Consider the following 18,909-nt stretch of genomic DNA (forward strand, 5'->3'; position numbering starts at 1 on the left):
CCAAGTGCCGGCACAGGCGGCGGGGCCGCCTCCTCCCACGCCAGCTCCAGCGCCAGTGGGGGGTGAGGGGGGCGGCGCAGACTCACTGCTCGACACTGTCCACGGAACCTCAGCCACGAAGATGTCGAAGAGCCGCCTGGAGCGGCGCCCCACCGCCCGCGCCCCGCTGGCCGCCGCCATCTTGGGAGCTGCGACGGAAAGGCGGGCGGCCCCGCCCCGCCCTGCCCCGGCAGTGCGCAGAGCCGGCCGCCGCGGCTTGGCCAAAATGGCGGCGGCCGCGGCCCTGACACGGGAGGGTGGGGAGGACGCCTTCCGCCGGCTTTTTCGCTTCTACCGGCAACGTGATGCGTCGGACCTGCGGGGTGTGGTGGACTTCTCCGTACCGGGGGGCCAGGTAACGCTGGGCTCCCCCTGCCCTCGCCCCGCGGCGCGCTTCGAGCTCGTCCCGTCCTCTGAGGGGTGTCGCGGTGTTTCAGCGCGGTGCCGTGGCGATCTCGCTGCAGCCTGTGCTCTCCACCTGCTGCTTCCCGTCGTGCTCGACGCCAAGTCGCCAGTGCCGCCCCGTTACTAGCTAGAGGACGCTGCCCTCCAGTGCTGAGCACGGGCCGCTATAGCGCGTAAAAGCTAGTTGCGTGACTAGAGACGAGCAGCTGAGGAAGGGCGTGCAGCTGCGAGGGTCCAGGGCCCCTCTGCCCGCGGGACCCAGAGGCAGGCTCGCCCAGGGTGCCCTTGGGCCGGCTGCCCGCGGGGTTATGGGGCCCTGCCCGAGGGCACGAGCTGCTGTCCCTGCTGCCCCTGGCCAGCATGCCACTTGTTCACTTTTGCTTACGTTTATTTATTACCATAGTGTTTAATTAGCTTTCTACACTGCAGTAAGGGATCTCCAAAGCCTCTAATAGAACCACGCATTACTTAAGGGAAGTAAAGGAACATGTGGATGGAAAAAAGCAAGTTTCAGTATTGGAGCTGGCACTATTTCCTGGGCCTGCTGGTCCTTGGCTCTGAAATACCTGAGTGAGCTGGAGAGGGACCTGAGATCAGCTTCCCCCCGCTATGCAGTGTGTGCCCAGGATTCTTGCTGTCTTCCCCATGATAAAGTTTCTTCTCCTTTTTTACTCTTGTATAATAAATAAACATTTGGCTTAGCCATCAGCGCAAGCCCAACCGTTGTGGTGGATTGGGAGCCTGTAGTCAGGAGCACAGCTGAAAGTAGTGGCCATCATGGTTAATAGTTTACTGTGCGTTGAGTGATCCTTTAAAGTCATCTTGTGTTTTGTCACCTCACAAAAGCGTAATGGGTATCTGCTGAGGAATTGTTAACCAGGGATTTTCTATGTATGAGCTTATATGAAAAAAGGGAGTAGGGAATATAGTTAAAAGGAAACTTTGCCTAGTTTTTCTTAGTTCAAATGCTTAGCCTTTTCTTTTTACCGTTGTATTAGAATATATATTTTTTTTATCTTTTCAGACTATAATTTTGATATTGTTAATGGGACACAAAACCTGACCCATATGAAATTGTTCAGGACATTAGCATTAAACAAGGGAGTTGTTAACATTTCAGCCTTTCTTGAGCTTGCAGTAATCCTTTATCAAATAAAGGATTCCAGCATTACAGCCCTTCTGGGAAATTCAAAGTACTTGAAAGCATCACAAGCATCTGTCCCCTCTCCATATTGTTCTTTTTGTGCCTGTTACCTTCTAAGATCAGTTGATAGCTTACTAGTGAAACCATCTTTTATTTCTCTATCCCCCAGGTTAAAAACATCTGGCTTTTTTCATTAAGAAGAGCTACAGGCCAGGCAGATTAGCCCAGATACTATTGTTCCTTTTCTTTCAGAAAACTGCTTCAAATGATTGAGTTCTCCAGTGAGGTGTGACATACCCCAGCTGTCCTGCTACCAGGCTTATTTAACTGATTCAGCACATGTAATTCTTCAGCATAGAAACAGCTTCTGTTCTCCAGAAGCCCTGGCAGCAGCTGGTGTGTAAGCAGTTTGAGAAGGCAGAGAGGTGGTAGAGTCTTAGTCAAAGGAATAGCCTTTCTGGGGATGTTCTTCAGACAGGACTCTGAGCTAAGCTCTTCAAGGCTGGCAGTCACAAAGCTGCTTTTTGCAGAGAGCTGAAAAATTGGTAAAACTGAGTGTGTTGCCAGAAGCTGCTGCCCAGCAGTCGTGCAGAGTTTTCTTACAAATTCTATGTACATAATTTGGACCCATTGCTCAGAAGACGTTAAATGGAGCTATCAGCCTGCAAAGAGACTGATTCATACATTCACTGCTGTAGAGTCTGCGTGCAAAGGCCTTAATTTCACATACACTTTACATTGTCATAAATGAAGTCTCGCTTGTCTCTGCCTGCTTATTCTCACTATGCTTGGCCGGCTCTTTCCTTACACGAGCCTGTACTTATGCACAGTCACGTGGAGAGCTGGACTAGGGAACTAAGCCAGAAAAAAAACAACCTGCCTCAACCCTGCCCTCCCTAAAGTGGTTTGCAGCCCTAAGGGAAGAAGGGAGTGGGAACACAGTGGATGAGTTTGGTTTTTTTCAGCAAGTGTCGGCTTATTGCAGCTTAAATATGTGTGTTATTGCAACCTGAGAGAGTACTTCAAGAAAATATATCTTGCTAAGCCTTGAGCTGTTGGCCCTGCTGTTGGAAACAGAAGTGGCAATGTGGTATTCAGAATGTACAGTTTCTGCAGTCCTTCACATCAGACAACTGTGGTCATTTCATCACTGTACTACTTCTCCTTCTGTACATTACAGATGAGAATAGTCATCTACCCTATGGGATCATAAGCAACTTGTATTTGGAACATTCTTTGAAGGTATAAAGTGTTGGGGGTACTAAATATTGCTCTCTAATGGAGATAGATAATTACCAGAATGTTTTATAATGATGAGGTTCTACTGTGGAAATGGACAAATAGTGCCAATTTTTTTTCTCATTGGTATAAAATGCTTGGGTTTTTTCATGAATGGAGGGCACCTCTCCTTATCCCTAAGTATTGTAAAAACTGTAGGTACCTTTTGATTCTTGTGTTAAGTACTCAGTAGCTCTGTTAGCAGCATGCCTTGTTCTGCTCACAGTTGCTTAGACAATAGTTCTGTGGTATAGCTGGCATTTTCACAAGACTTACCTTGGAATATGATAGCACTCTTTCTTATAGGTGCTATTTTTGGATGAATTTTATATTTCTTCCTTTTTTTTTTTTCTTTTAACCAGATCTGTGTTCTTTTGCCAGGTGTTCAGATCACAGCTCAGTATTTCTTCAGTCAGTGATCAAGATGCCTACAGAGCAGGCTTACAGCCACTTAGCCAGTGGAAAGCCTATGGCCTCAATGGGTATCCAGGTAGGTACTTCTGATTTCAAGAAAAATTAAACACAACCTTGTTGCTTTGGATTCAGGCATCTTCTATCTTACCCTCCTTGCCGTGCCTGAAAAAGCTATTTTGGTTTGCCTAAGTGTAAGTTAATGTTATTTTAACTGCAGGAGGACAAATGAGTCAGCTAAAGGGTGGGATGTGACAATATATATGAAGGTGAGAACAGAAGGGCCAGTTGTTTCAAAGTCACTGATCAACCAGTCCATCCCTTGTGGGAATTGATTCCTGTTGCCTTTCATAGAGATATTATATTTCTGTAGCATCTATTTTTCTTCAATATATATCGTGAAAATTAGATAAGTGACTGAAATACAGTCATTTTGGGGCTGAAGTGTGTCATCTACTTCCTGGTGTAGAACACTGAGCCCAATAAGTGACTAAGAACCTCTTGTCCTATTCAAGGTACAGAGTAATTTCATTAGGCAGGTTATTTCAAAAACTGAAATGTGTCTTAGGTTTGCAGGTCACCTGGTAGAATCACAGAAATATGTTAGGTTGGAAGGGACCTCCAGAGGTCTAGTCCAACTCCCTGCTTAAAGCAGGGTCAAGTTGAAAGTTAGATCAGGTGACTCAGAGCTTTGTATGGGTGAGTTTTGGAAATCTCCAGGGACAGAGATTACACACCCTCTCTGGGCATCTGTACATCTGGGCCACTTGTTGTGATCTTTTTTCACCCTATGTCTAATCAAAATTTGCCTTGCTGTAATTTGTGACTGTTGCCTCTCATAATCTTGCTGTGCACCTCTGAGAAGAATCTGGCTCCACCTTCTTTGTATGCCCCTTTAGGTAGCTCTTACTAATATAGGCCAATGTGTAATCAGCCTTTATTGCCACAAGGGTGCACTACTGACTCATGCTCAATTTGTCCTCCAGGACCCCCATGTCCTTTGATTTAGAGCGGCTCCCTGGTCCTCAGGCCATACTGTTGCATGGGGTTATTCTGCCCTAGGTGCAGGATTATCACTGTTGAACTTCTGAGGTTCTTGTTGGCCCATTCCTTTGTTTTGTCAAGGTCCCTTTCAGTGGCAGCAGTAGCCTCCAGCATATCCACTGCTGCCCCAATTTAGTGTTATCTGTAAATGTGATGAGGATGAATGTCCCATCATCCAGGTTGTTGATGTAGATGTAGTTATCAGTCTTGGCCCCAACATCAACCTGAGGAAACACAGCTCATAACAGCCACTGGTTAGACTTAGAACCATCAAATCGGTATTCTTTAAGCCTGGTGGCCCAGCCAGCTTTTGCTCAATTTGTTTGATTTTTGTTTTTTCTCATGTTTCTTTTGGTTCATTGGGACTGCAGTCAGTGTCTGTGTGGGTTGCTATGAAGCCAGCCTACTGATTCTGAAACTGAGGCAGCCACACTAGCCATCTGGCATGGTTAATACACAGGGAGTTGAATAACTTCAGGAGAAAGGCTTCCACCTCTTCTTGCCTCTAAATTTTTTTGTTCCACTTACTTGTCATATTATAGCTGCCCTTGCTTGGTCTCACTTGTCGTTTTATGTCTGTCTAAACGTCTTTCCTAGCAATTATGTGGGGGGTGGATCACAAGTGTTCCACTTAACTGCGTTTTTTCTTCTGCTTTGACAAAGAAAATGTTTCACTAAAATGAAATGTAAATACATTAACAAATTCTCAGTCCTGTTTAGAATCAAGTCATGTGTGGACAAGAATAATATATTATCCTTTTTCAGCTACCTTTATCTGGACATCCTAAAGTTCTATAATATATTTAACCAACTGCCCCAATAGCCCTCTAAAATAAGTTAGAATTTCTTTGGTTTGTTTATGGGCATATGGAAGGGAAGTTATATGGTTTTGTCCCCACAGTGAGCAATGAAATATAAGACTAAGGAAGCTGGGCGAATTTCTGTTGCTGTATCCCGAGTTCTGTGAGATGTGGGTGATGCTGTCTTTGGGTCTTTGTAACTGACACAAACTGGTTTTATGAGGGGTTGTTCTTGTTGCTAGACATCTGTGTGTCTTACCCTTCCTTTGACTGAGGCTGGAGACCACTTTCACTAGGTGTAAATTAATTCCTAATGTGCTGCAAGATTATGTTGTAGTAAGAGAACTGCATCTGCTTCCTCAAGGCAGATACTTTTAGTATACAGATCCCCGAAGAATTTGTCTTTTGGCCATTCTACGTAGACCAACTCTTTCAAGGCCAAGAGGTTCCATTGTGTTGCTGTCAAAGCTTGTCTTTGGTGTTCTTTAGTCAGCTCAGAAAGATTGCTACAGAAATATATTGCTTACTCTTCTCCCTCCTATGTGTGGTACGTCACTGATTTCTAGTGCTATTAGCCCTCCCAGGAACTATTAGTCTTGAACGTTAGTGTAGAATTTTATAGTAAAACTCTGCAACTGTTTGAAATTCAGGGTTTTCTGCCTTTCTTGGTATCAGAAGCATAGCAGTAACCTGCTTTTTTGTTCTTGCTTTTGTAAATCTAGACTAATCTGGTTTCTTAGGAGTAAGCAATGAAGGGTTTGGAGAGACATGAGCATGTTCTAAGCTTCTGATACAAGAGTCATAAAATTTGGATTCTTGTTCTCATCTCTGTGTGTAACTAGCCCTCCAGGCTTCAATTCATTCATTAATACCTAAGATAATACATACATAGTAGAGTATAATTTCGTGAATGTAGTGAAGTGCTTTGAAAACCCCACATCAAAAGCTGTAGATGGGAAGGGCAATATTATTAGTCTGTTCTATGCAGAGGCCAAGAGAAAGTAATTTAATGCTTCTGGCAAAGAAACTTCTTGTAACCAGACCTGTTAGAAGGCTGCCATAGTCTGAAGGTGCAGGAACGGAGTGAAATGAATGACAGTATATTATTAATACACTGAAGCCTCTTTTTCTAACCAGTTAATTTAATCTTGTGAGGTCTGTGAGGTATGCTGGCAGGAAGCTTTTTCTGTGCTTTTATTACCACTTTCATAAGGCTACAAGGCAAGTTTGTATCCTACTGAGACTCCTAGCCTTGCTTCTTCCTTTTTCATCTATTTTTGTCTCTGTTTAACTTGATATGACTGAGAAGTTCAAAAAGACACAGTAGGGCAAAACCTTGAAACCTCCTTTTCCTTTGTTCCTCCTATACCCTTATCTCTGTATGTGAATTTTGTGTTGGTGAGTCTTACTGAATTGATAGTCTTTGAGAGAGTGCCTTGATTCTCAGGGTAGGTACAATACAGATTAATAGCATCTTCTCCCATCAGATGCTCATTCATCAATACTGTCGACCCTGGCCTGGAAGGAAACACCCCTGGGGAGCTGGGGAGAATGTTGCAGTGAAGAATCCTGTTAGCACTCATGCTGATGGCAGATCTTATGTCAAGGACTCTTGTCTGTTAAGATATAGACCAAATCAATTCATTTAGTCTCTGCTAACTCTCTTATTTGGGCTGCTGCTTGAACTCTGCCTGAGGTGCCTGGCTAAATGAATGTGCAGTCTATCTACATGTTTATTTTGTTTTGTTAATTAACAATGATTGCAAAGTATTTGCAGTCAGCAACAAGCAGTTTGGGATATAATTTGACTTTAATCCTACAGTACCAAAATACAAAGATAGATACAACCAGACTTACCTGGAAATAAGCATGAAGCAAAGGAGAGGGCAGTTTACATTACTGGCTCAGCCCATGGACTGCTCTTGGCAGTTCATGACACTGAAGTAGCAATAAGAAAACAGTATGAGTTCAGAGGCAGCAACAAGGTTAGTTTGAAGTCTAGAAAAAATAGGCCAGAATTACTTCAGCTTCGCAAGGTTCAAGAGCAAAATCTTGCTGAATCATTTCAAAATCAAATTTACTCCAAAGCAACTGGCTTTCCAAGTTCTTGCTTCTTTATCTACCTGTAATCAATATACTTTACATTGATATGTCCTTTTGTCATTTTTTTTACTTGAACCAGCATTGGCTGCCCTCCCTGCCTTTGTTCTACCTTATGGCCACCATTTGTTTGTAGTGAAAAAAACAATAGGCTTTAACTTAACTATTCAGACCTGTTAATAGATTTCATCAACTTACATGTAAAGTCAGTGGTTGTATGTCTAAGGTGTTTTTTCAGTAACTCTGACCTTTGCTCTGTAACTCTGACCTTTGCTCTATTTTTAGGAAAAAAACAGGGAAATGCCTAATCATACTTTCTCCCCTCCCTTTTTCTCTGTGGTCAGGGTTTATTTTCATACCAAACCCTTTCCTTCCGGGCTGCCAGCGTCATTGGGTGAAACAGTGTCTCAAGCTATACCCCCAGAAACCCAATGTCTGCAACCTGGACCTGCACATGGCTCCTGAGAAGACCATTGACTTGTGGGGACAGAGCAAGGAGCAGCTGAGGTGAGTCCACAGTAACCTTTGGTGGTCAACACTAACAGACCCAGAAGGTCTCGGCTCTGAGAAGGTCTAAGAAAAATGAGCAAGGAAGGGAAGCTGAAAAAGATTGCGTACGTGCTGGCAGTATACAGATGGTGTCAGACATGCCAAGTTAAAGACGGATTTTTCATGGCTTCATGTGCATCCTTGTTAATTCTCTGCTTTCACACTCACAATGGGATTTTCTAGCAGCAAATTATTTCAAAACCATCAGTCAAATGTAAAATAGTGACCCTGGCTGATATGATGGTGCTTGGAAGCTTGCTAAGCTCAGCTACAAGAGGAACCATGAGATCCCTCTAGGCCTCAGTTTTCCTGAAGCAAAAGGGATCCTTTCCAAACACACCACTCATGCTAGCTCTTCTTCCCAATCAGCTGTTGGACCTAGAATACTGTAATTGAAAGGCTGCTATCTGCACCTTTTTGAACTTCTCAAGTCAGCTAGTTTCTGTGGTTTTATTTTCCAAAGTATTTCTTTGTTTTGGTGTGGGGTGGTTTGGTTTTGGTTTTGTTTGTTTGTTTTTCTTCATTCACTCTGAGATGGTGATTAAATGTACCATTTAAATGGCAATCCTGTTTACTCTGAAAGATTCTGTGGCTGCCGCAGCTGCCGCCTTCTACCTGATTTGGAAGTTAATGGAGAACTTGTCCAAGTTTTGAAGTCAAGTAGAAAGTTTTAAAGATTTTTTTTTTTTTAATTAGTCACCTGTAAAAATACACACAAGATAGATGCTGTTTACATTACACAGTTTTTTACTTATTTGGGTATTTATCATTACCTTGTTGATTTCACTGCTTATTTTTCATAATGATTGTTTCATGTGATGGAGTGACCAGAGTTACCTACAATTCTCATCTTCCACCTCAGTCTCTTAGTAAAATGAGACATGCTGAGATTTTTCTTCAAAAGTACTCTCAATGTCTACAAGATACGGAATGGCAAAAGCAAGATTTGGACTTCTAAATATTTGCACCTAGGAGAGAAGTTATATCCCCACTTGTGTTTTCCAGGCTCAGTCTGAATTAGTTACAGAAATTTAGACACCTTTTATTGTGTTCAATCAAGGATGAAAAATTGTTCTTTGAAAGTGTTGTGCATTGTGCCCTACAGCTGACAAAAGTGGGGTACTGTTGCAGCTTGACGGGCCTTTCCCAGCAGCACCTCCTGCATGCACAGAGAATGATCAGAACAGAGGTTAATTTGCAGCTGAATCCAGTTCAGTTGAAAACAGTGTTTGGAAGAGTGATGGCTGGCAGAAACACTGGCAGTTTTATTAAGCACTTGCCTGAGTCTTCAAGTGAGCAAACTGCTGTATTTGTGCTTTTACCTAGGGGACAGCAGATCAAGGTAGCCAAGTGAAAGCCTTTCAGGGAAGGGAGAAACAAAGTGCTTAACTAAAAAGAGGTCTGCTTCCAAGATTGGACACAACTTCAATGCTTTTTAAAGCCATCGGGAAGATGCATAAATGTGCTTGGGTCATGGCTTATCTGCTTTTTTCAGGATGCAGGAATTATGAGGTGGGAGAGTCCATACAGTTCCTAGAAATGTATGCTGTGCTCTCTTCACAAAGTGGAGTTGGGGTATTTTCTTTAGTGCTGGGGACAATTAAAAGTATGAAAGTGGGTAGAGAAGGGATATATATATCCCTGTGTATAAGGAAAAGGCTGGGGGAATTTTATAGATGCAATCATTTACCAGTGAATAAAGACAAAAGGGAGCTTCAGACCGAAGTCCCCCTGCTGTTCCGTCTTGTTCTCTTTCTAACATAGTTATACCAGAATTTCTCTGTGCTTTCTTGTAGGAGCATCTGCTGCTACAACTCTAGGAACTCTTTGTTTCCAGATACGTATCACTTGGGCTTTCCTCTCCTTAGCAATCATACGTGAAATCACATGCAAAATACTAAGTTCTGGGAATAAGGACCTCCCGAGCACATTAGGGTTCCTGCTTTTGTGCAAACACTCTAGCACTGTAGCGAAAGAAATGCACTTTCAAAAGGCACGTGCTAAAAGTATTTAATTATGAACATGAAGTTTGTTGATTGAAAGATGGAGAGGAACAAGTTGTGGGCTCTCCCTTTCCTTAATGCTGTGTTACCTGCTTGTAGGCTCCATACATTGTTCCAAGCAGCATGTATTGGACAGTTAATGTGTTGCTGCATTATGGTAATTGCAGTTGCTATTACCCTATAACAAAGATGGAAACTGGAGAGATGACTTTCTTTCAATAATCAGTGAGCTGTGAAAAATTACTAAAGGTAAAGAAACTGGCCTTTTACTCCTGTTCCTGGTTTAGCTTAGGAGCTATCAGGGCAGTATAGGTGAAGGGCAGAAACAAGCTGTGTATCCAGGTAGAAATGCACATTAAATGCAGATGCTTGGCTGAGACTTGACCGTGGCAGCACAAATATGAATCCTGTTTTGTAGGAGTATGTCTTACTGCGCTAATGAGGCTATAAATGAAAGCCAACCGTCTGGCGCTACTGTTTATCATGACGTTCTGAGTACATTTCCCTTTTCTTTCTTTACCATAACACATGACTTAGCTTGAGAAAAGAAGCTGAAATTCCTGGAATAAGTGGACCAGAAGATAGATGTGTACCTTCCTTTTTGCATTTGTCACTAGCATGTTTCTATCTTATTTACTATAGTAATATTTTTTTGTAACTTTTTAAGGACTTTTCTGTAGGCCATAGTAAAAGCCTGTCCCTGAGGTCTTTTCCTGCCTTCACCACTTTCAAGTAAGAATGGTAAATTGGCATGTGGCTTCAGACTACTGAGCCCCTCTGCATTAGGGCTGTCACTTGAGAAGAACAGTTTTTTTGTTCTGCATAGCAGTCTGGATAGGGGATACCTGCAATCTAGACTTCTTGACATTACAAGAATTGTATGGTCATAGCTAGAGCAGTCTTGCTTAGGGAACATTGAGTCAGTCCATCCTAAGGACTTCTTGTAAAAGTACCAAGTAGTAGAATTAATGGTCCTTTGCAGTATTATGCAGCTTGATATGCTTTACTGTCAGGTGAAGCAGTTTTCCTTCTTGTCATTTTCCATTAAGTGCCTAGAATAGTTTTTCCTTGTGTTTGCAGCTTTTAGATCTTTACAGATTCTGTTCTTTCACTTTCAGGTGCTCAAATAGTACATACTTAATTCTGATTCTAAATCTGCACCAGTTCATTGTGTTGTCTCCATCTGATAACCCATTATGTACTATGTTGAAAATACAAGTTTTCAAGCCTACAGCAGTTGGCAGTAGGCCCTATAGCTTCCACAAATTGCATGAACTGAATTTTCAAGGTCTTTGGAGGAAAAAAATAATGGCACTGAAAATAAAAGTTTAGCATTGATGGTTTTAGTAGGCTGTCATATAGATGAGTGAATCTCATTACTGGATGCTGCACTACCAGAAAACCCCTCAGAAATTAACACATATCCTATTTCTTTCCATTTTGTCTTTGCAGAAGGAAAGGTTCCAGTAGATGGGAGCCCAGAAGCTTACTGGAGAAGCTGCGCTGGGTGACCCTTGGTTACCATTATAATTGGGATACCAAGGTATTGAAATTAAATTCTTCATTTTTCTTAGCTGTAAGCACTCTGAATGGCAGACAGAGGAGGGTATCATGGAATAAAATGCTTGTAATCCTACAAGACAGCCTTGAGCAAAGGCTGGAACAAACCATGCTTGTAAGAACATTTTAATCTGTATTAGTTTACTGTGAAGGATTTAACAGCATAAGTCCATTGCTGCAATCCTTCCTTTGAAAGGTAGCATGGTAGCATATACTCAGCTCTAGACCTGTGACTCTATTTTAGGTTAAGTCAGCAGTTACCCCACCAAAAGGGATAGTCACAAAAGCATCATTAACTACTTAAGGTGAGAATGACCTTGACTGCTTGAAGACAGCTGCTTCTGAGAAACTACTCTTTGGAAGGGTGAGCGAGAGCAGGAGGAGACTGCTGCTGATGTGACTTTGAACTTAAGAGTCTGAACCAGTATAGTACAGTCTCACCAACCAACAGCTATTTTGGGACTCCTGACCAAAATAAACTTTTTCATAAGACCGAGTCAGATGGAGGCTGAGAAAGGATGGCAGAGCGAATATGCAGTCTTATCAGTATATTGCAGATACTTAACCAAATCTGCTTGCAGCCTTATATTTCCCAGGTCAGCCTATTATTGGGTGGCCTTAATAAGAACTCGGTTATTCCCTTCCAGTCCTCTCAGAATCACTCATGGGAGAGAGAAAAAAATAGGTTTGCAACTGATTCCTGTTTGTCCTGTCCTTCAAAGAAGGAACAAAGATGCTTGTTTCAGAGCTCTGTTGATGAGATACAGAACTGTGTTTCCATTGGCAGATATAGGTAGTGACCAAGTAGATCCTCAGGATGTTGGTACTAGCCTTAGGTATTAGTCTTAGTGACTTCAGGTTTGGCATCCAGATATAATGATTAACTCCATGATTAATTGAGTCCTGGCAGTCTCAACATAGGCCCAGAATTAAATGACAAGAGGTAAACTTGCTGTGGTTGTGCCTATGTTGTAGTCATTTTCCAGGCAAATATTATGTCCTTCTCCATGACTATCAGCCAAATGTCTAAGTTCTCATTCAATGTTTGTTTCCAGTTGTATTTGCTACTCTGATGTTCTGGGTGTGGTTTGGTTGTTTTTTTTCCCTGCTCTTCTTCCTCCAGAAGTACTCAGCAAATCACCACACTCCTTTCCCCTCAGACCTTGCATTCCTGTCAGAACAAGTGGCTGCAGCCTGCGGGTTCCGGGGTTTCCAAGCCCAAGCAGGGATCTTGAACTACTATCATTTTGACTCTTCACTGGGAATTCATGTGGATGAATCTGAACTGGACCATTCTTGGCCCCTTTTATCATTCAGGTGAGTCAAGAAAAGCACTCAAGTGTTGTGGAAGGATTGGTGGCTTTTTTCTATGGTTGCATCTGGTTATAGGAAGTTGGTATGATGTAGTTTGCTAATTGGGTATATAATCTTCACTCTCTGAAGATTTGAACAGTAGGAAGCTGTAGCTCAAGGGCATAGGTTTTTCTTTGAAGACTGCTTGAATAGCATGTGGAGCCTGGAGTGTAAGAGCTCTTTGCACAGAGCACATTTCTGTTCTAAAGCAGCAGGGTGGCAATTGGGTACTAGCAGGCAAAGATGAAATACCTCAGCAGAGCTTGAAACCTGGTGGGGCAACTGCTCACACTATGGCTACGTTGAACCAGGCCTCTTGGTCTGTTTTTCATGTTCTCATTGTAAAGGTGTTACTAGGAGTCCATTTGGTTTTCTTCTTTGGGATTATTTTTTTTTAAAAAAAAAGGATTTAGCTGCTGTATTTTCTTACTGTACGTATAATTGTTCTCTACCTGAATTTGTCTTATCTTCTCTCTCCATTCTCATACCATCTCTAGTTTTGGGCAATCCTCGATATTTTTGCTTGGGGGCCTGAAGCGGGAGGAGGCTCCAACAGCAATGTTCATGCACAGTGGAGATATCATGGTGATGTCTGGCTTCAGCCGTCTGCTGTACCATGCAGTCCCCCGGGTCCTCCCCAACCCCGAAGGGACAGCTTTGCCTTTGTGCCTGGACCAAGCACTTTCTTCAGACCTTCCTGCTGGCTCAGTCATTGAGCACAGCTCTGATGAGGATTGGCAGGTCTGTGCCAAGTACTTGCAGTCTTCCCGCATTAATATGACTATTCGGCAGGTGTTGGCTGAGGGTCAGAAATTTCCAGAGGAATCTGGGACAGATGGAAACGGCCAAGCACCCTCTGAAGACAGTCAGCATCAGGAGAACAGCAGAGCCAAGAGACTTAAACTAAATACAGAAAGCTGAGACCAGGAGATCATGCTGACATTGACTGGAGAGGCAACCTCCATTGGAATTGGAAACTAATGTAATCATACTCGAAGTCACTTGTTTGTATTGGGATTAATAAACTTCTGCAGAATAAATGTAGTCCTCTTTGCTGTAAAAAACAGGTGGGGGAGAAAAAGAATTTAAAAGGAAAATAATGGTAAGTGCAGGACTGGGACTCAGGAGATGAACTCTATTGCTGTTTTGTTGCAGACATTTACTGTACTCTTCCATTTAAAATACCTGTATGTCAGAGAATTTTAAGCTTGGTTCAGTGTGCTCATGAAGTATTCTGAAATCATTGGACAGAAAAGTGCTAGCAAAAGATACATAATTGCTATGTGTTAAAGAATCCTATTGGGCTTGTAAAGCTCAGCTGAAGTGCAGTAATAAGTATGAATGACAATAGGCTGCTAAGGGTGTGAGACCTACCTGCAGCATTTCCACGAAAATTACCTCTACTCCAAAAACTGGTTCAGTGATCAGAAACTTGCAGCTCCCTTGCAACACCTGGTGTAAGCTTGCTGTAGTACTGTGCTCTCCTTTTGCCTGCTTGCACCCCCTCAGCTGCAGCAGAAACTGCTCTTATGAGTGGAACTGGACTTTTTTTGCATAACTCAGATTTTAGACAGAAACAGTTGGGAGCAGTATCTCCTTAGAATACCTAGTAGCTCCCAGCTGGGTCTCCTCCCAACAGTAAGTATGTGTCTGAGCCCTACATCCCAATTCTTTCAAAACTGCCCCCTCTTAAGTGCCTGCAGATTATGGTCCTCCAGTCCCAAACTAGCATCTTTAAGAAACAATGAAGAAACAGAATGACTTGCAAGTCAAAGCAATGAAGTTGTAAATTAAGTACCTAAAAAATTAATCAGTGGCTATCTGTGTCACCCAAAGATAAATACATTGAAACAAAGAAAACCACTAGCTTTTGTGCCAGTTTTCTTCCTATCTGCTTTTTAATGCAATTTTAATTGTTGGAGTGGAATGCACTATCCCTGGGGTATTTTGTTGCAGTTTCCCAATGAATAAACTTATTTGGTTTTTAAATTAAAGATCTCTATCAGTTTGGGGCTGGGTTTTTTCTTTTCTTTTTCTCCCTGTTAGTTATTTCAGTATATTGTTAATGCTCCACATCCCTTGTGCTGTTCCCTCCAGGCTTCTTTTGGATCTACTGCCTCTGCCAGCTCAGGTGCAGGAGCCCTGCTTATGTCTGTGGGGCTACTTTACTTATGGGCAGTTCAGGGTTTGTTGGGCAGTTTCAGAGAGGTGTTGCCTGCAGCATCAAAGTCCAATTTAATCTGTATGTGGCAGCTTTTCCTCATGGGGAAAGTGTGTCTGGTCTGCTTATTTCATAGCAGGTGAATGTATGTGTATGTGCAATTAATTCCTTGCACAAATCTGCAAAGAGCTCCAGTAGTTTAATGTCTAAAATAATCAGATGTGGGTTTTAATATTGAATTCTATACCAGAAATGTGTCCTTTCTGTGTCCTAGGCCTGGTCTATTTACAGCCGAGGCCTGGGAGAGTGAATACTATTACACAGAGGTTACAACATGACCAGAAAGGAAAGTTGACTGAGTAGGTCTCAGAAAACAGCAAAATTCCCTTAATGGCACCTGAAGGTGGGGAAGGGGAAAGGAATATTTGTTTTCCTGTCAGTGAGAAGGCAGACTGACTGCTCTTCATTCAAGAGGGATGCAAAAAAATCTGCCAACTCACTCAGCACTGAAGATGAGAGAAGACAGTCATGGAACTAGATGGTTGTGAACTGGAGCTGGTTTCTTCATGTCACAGGCTGAGGTTTAAGTCCATGGTTCTCATGTCTTCGGTTCCCTACAAGTATATAGCAAATGACAAGCAATCATTTATTCAAGGACAAGAAACCATACCGTTTATCCTCTGCAGTTTAAAATTGTAGGAAGTGCTGCAGACTACTGATAGCAATTGGGCATGGGAAATATCCAGTGCCTTATGTTTAGGTGTGACGGAGTTGAGAATTTGCTGAGTTACTGACTTGCAGTCAAGCTTGTTATCTAATGCCATTGTGCGTGAGAGACAGCTGTGATCTAATTCTGTCAGATACCTAGAAAATGAAAAGTCCATGACCCAGAAATGGGACTATGGGAAACAACCTGGAAAAAAACAAAATCACCTGTGTACAAAGAGAAACAACTATAAGGGAGAATTTCCTGAACTGCCAGCTTTGCAGTGAGCATCGGTTCTGTAACCACAGAAGAGTGGAGTACACATGAGCAAACCACAGGGCTGTTGTGGGCTCTGCAAGCTGTGCTTCCAGAACGTGATTTTGAAGAGGCAGCTACTGCCCTCGGAAGAAGGTGGGGAATAGGGCTGCCTCAAGCGATACGCTCTGCTAATTTCCCTTCTAGGACAGAATGATTGTGAACTATTGACCTACTCTACGCAGCTCTCAGGTGGTGATACTGCACCTCATTTGTTGAGGTCTGTGATGACACAACAGGATTTTTTTATAGCACTGATTAAATTTTTGTCTCTATAGGTACCACAGATATTTGCTTGCGTTCATATAGGTACACACTGAGGTAATCTCTGTAGCTTTTAATTCCTCTAAAGGGGAAGTACTGCCCAAGAGCCACAAGCACAAAATTGCATCAATGGCATAGGCAGTAGTCTTCTAGGATATCCAGCTGTGCACAGCTGAGGGGAGGGAAAAGAAGAGGTCATCTGGACTAATTCTGCAAGAAAATTAATGTAATGAGTTGATTACAGGAAGATAATCCTGTTTAATTCAAGGCCACCTGGAAATGAAGCACGTTTACCACATGTTCTCTGTACATTATGTGATCTACAGATAATGCTAACTGTCCAACACAGTTTAAACAATTACTGATTTTTTTTATAATCAAGAGTAAACGGAAAATAAAATCTCCAGTTAAATTGGAATCAAAGCACAGTGGGATGAATACTGGAAGCAGAAGAGGAAACTGCCTGTACAAACTCAGAATTTTCAGTCCTCTTAAGAGTACTGTGCTAGAGAAGTTCAGTGTTACAAACTGTACTGCTGGCTAGTGCCCAAGACAGATTTACTGCATGCCCTCTGCATGCCAACCAGGCAGTAACTTAAAGGCAAAGGAGTCCCTAGAGCAGTGCCTGCTGCCGGAATGATTCTGATCTTAGGTATCTTCCTTTCTTTGAGAGCTTGTTGACATTTCTTCCTCACTGTCCCACATCAGATTATTTCTACAGATAGTAGTAAGATGCACCTAAGCTCCTCTATTTATGCTATGTGCTCTCCTGAGCTACTAGGTAGGGAGAAGCTAGTAACTAGGGAAGAAGCTAGTAGGTAGGGAGTACCTAGATAGCACAGTATCTTTCTGCCATGGCTACAGGTCCGGGTTGAAGCCGGCTGCATCTTACAGAGTGTAGACGAGCTTGGATCTGTCTTCATCTATTAACATAAGTCATTCTCATTCTGTGCATCCCACCTGAAGCAGGATAGATTTAACACGGAAAAGAGACTTGTTGGTGACAAGATTGTCTTCCACTTAATTGGGATGCAAAATTAATTGAGCTATAATCCAGTGTGCTCTAAGCATACTTCAGTTCTGATGAAATCATAAAACTTGCCTGGGTCTGAACACATTACCTCAAAAAGTTAACAGAAGTCCATGGACTGCAGAAATTAATGATCCAGAAAAATAAGTTGCTGGAGGCCTCAAAAGACCCGTATATAAAAGGCCTTTTTTGGCTAATCTCTGTGCAAGAAGAGACTTTGAGAGAAAACCAGTGACAGTCATCCACAGTCTGCTGATGCCTCTGTAAATCCTAATAACCAAAGCTGGTTAAAAACAATCTGTAGCATAATGCTATAGATCTGGTACAAGGGGCACAAGATGTGGCTGATACAAGCTTAGCACAGTACAAAATGAGTTCCACTATTTATATTTAGCAAATTATAATCACAAATACCTTAATAAAACCATTTTTCTATACAAAGAAATGAACACTGACTAAGAATATGTTCACATATGCTCTGGTAAAGTTGAGGTGAGACAAAAGTTGCCACCGTGCAAGTTACAACTTAGATCATACAAGCTGTTTCCTTGCATCATCTTCTGATATCTGTAGTCAAAGGACCACAGAAACGGTGGCTGAAGGTGTCTAGTCCAACCTCCCCCTAGGAATAGTGCTGTTGCCAACAGGCTATCTATGTCAGACGTGAGACTTACTTAGAAACCAACCTTCCATGATGGAGACTTTACCACTTCTTTCAGTAACCTGTGCCAGTGCTGCCCTACCCACCTTATGAAGAAATGTCACCTTGTGTCCTGCCTGAGTTTCCCAAAATACAATTTGTAACCATTCCCTCTGCCTTTTTCTTACCATCTGCTACTACCAAGAGCTTGGTTCCACTGTCTTTGTAACTCTTCTTCAAATAATTTAAGTCTACAGTTAGACTCCTCCCCTCCCCCCCCTTAGTCTCCTCTTTGCCACATGAAAGGACTCCATGACCCACAACATTTCCCCATAGATCATGTGCCCTGGGCCTTTGACTTGCCTCACTAGTCCTCTTCAGCACCTTTTCCTACTCCAGGTAATACACCACTCTCTCTGCTAGTGCTGGTTTCTGTTACAAACAGGATGCCAACAACAAATGGACTACTAGTTCCTAAACCTGCTAGATCCACCAGATCCACTTAAATCCACTGGATCTTAGGCTGTGGGGTTTTTTTACAGTGTTTCCTAAATTAAATCATTTTTTTCCTCCCATCCACATCACAATAAAACAAAAGCAGTAGTTTTGTGAAGTGCAGAATGAATTTACCATGGTTCCCTATGGATTTATGTTCCTGAAAAATTGTGAACTCTCACTGAAGTTTTTCTTCCAGCTGAGCATTTTTAAGTAATTTTCCCATGTGATCTCTCCAGTGTTTAATACATGCACGGTGCACCCTTTTCCTGAATCAGGGTATTTATAGGATCCCTCACCTCTAACTGGCTACCTACTAAACCTGCAGGAACTTAATAAGCTGTGAAATTTATGCCCTCTATCAAATCTAATTGAAATAGACTGACAGGTTTCAGAGTTACTGAACAGGAGTGTGAGGACACACAGAGTTTAACACATGCACAAACCGTGAGAACGTAAGCCTTATTCCCTTAGGAAGCCAGGCTCGGAAGCCTACTTATATGCTTTTAATTCAGACTTGTCTGGACTTTTATAGCAGGTCATGCTCTGAGGCTTTTTGCTCTTTGGGTCCTGGTCAAGAGAGGAACAATCTGGAATATCAGAGTAATTTTA

The 18,909-nt window shown here is 42.4% G+C and overlaps 2 protein-coding genes across 2 annotated transcripts in view; one reads left to right on the forward strand and one right to left on the reverse strand.

Annotated features, from left to right (window-relative positions):
• The window catches only part of SLIRP (SRA stem-loop interacting RNA binding protein), a 4,090-nt gene extending 3,856 nt beyond the window's left edge, over positions 1–234 (reverse strand). Inside the window, exon 1 of the mRNA XM_049825617.1 lies at positions 87–234. Within this exon, the coding sequence (XP_049681574.1) occupies positions 87–180 (94 nt within the window). The 5' untranslated portion in view covers positions 181–234. The remainder of the gene's footprint in view (positions 1–86) is intronic.
• On the forward strand, positions 213–14,680 carry ALKBH1 (alkB homolog 1, histone H2A dioxygenase). Its single transcript, XM_049825616.1, has 6 exons — positions 213–394; positions 3,248–3,356; positions 7,566–7,728; positions 11,226–11,316; positions 12,457–12,650; positions 13,184–14,680. Exons 1-6 carry the CDS (start codon positions 266–268, stop codon positions 13,605–13,607), a joined length of 1,110 nt encoding a protein of 369 aa, XP_049681573.1. The 5' UTR covers positions 213–265; the 3' UTR covers positions 13,608–14,680.
• Positions 14,681–18,909: the final 4,229 nt, after the last annotated feature.

This window comes from Accipiter gentilis, chromosome 22, assembly GCF_929443795.1.
Source record: "Accipiter gentilis chromosome 22, bAccGen1.1, whole genome shotgun sequence".
Classification (NCBI taxonomy): Eukaryota; Metazoa; Chordata; class Aves; order Accipitriformes; family Accipitridae; genus Astur; species Astur gentilis.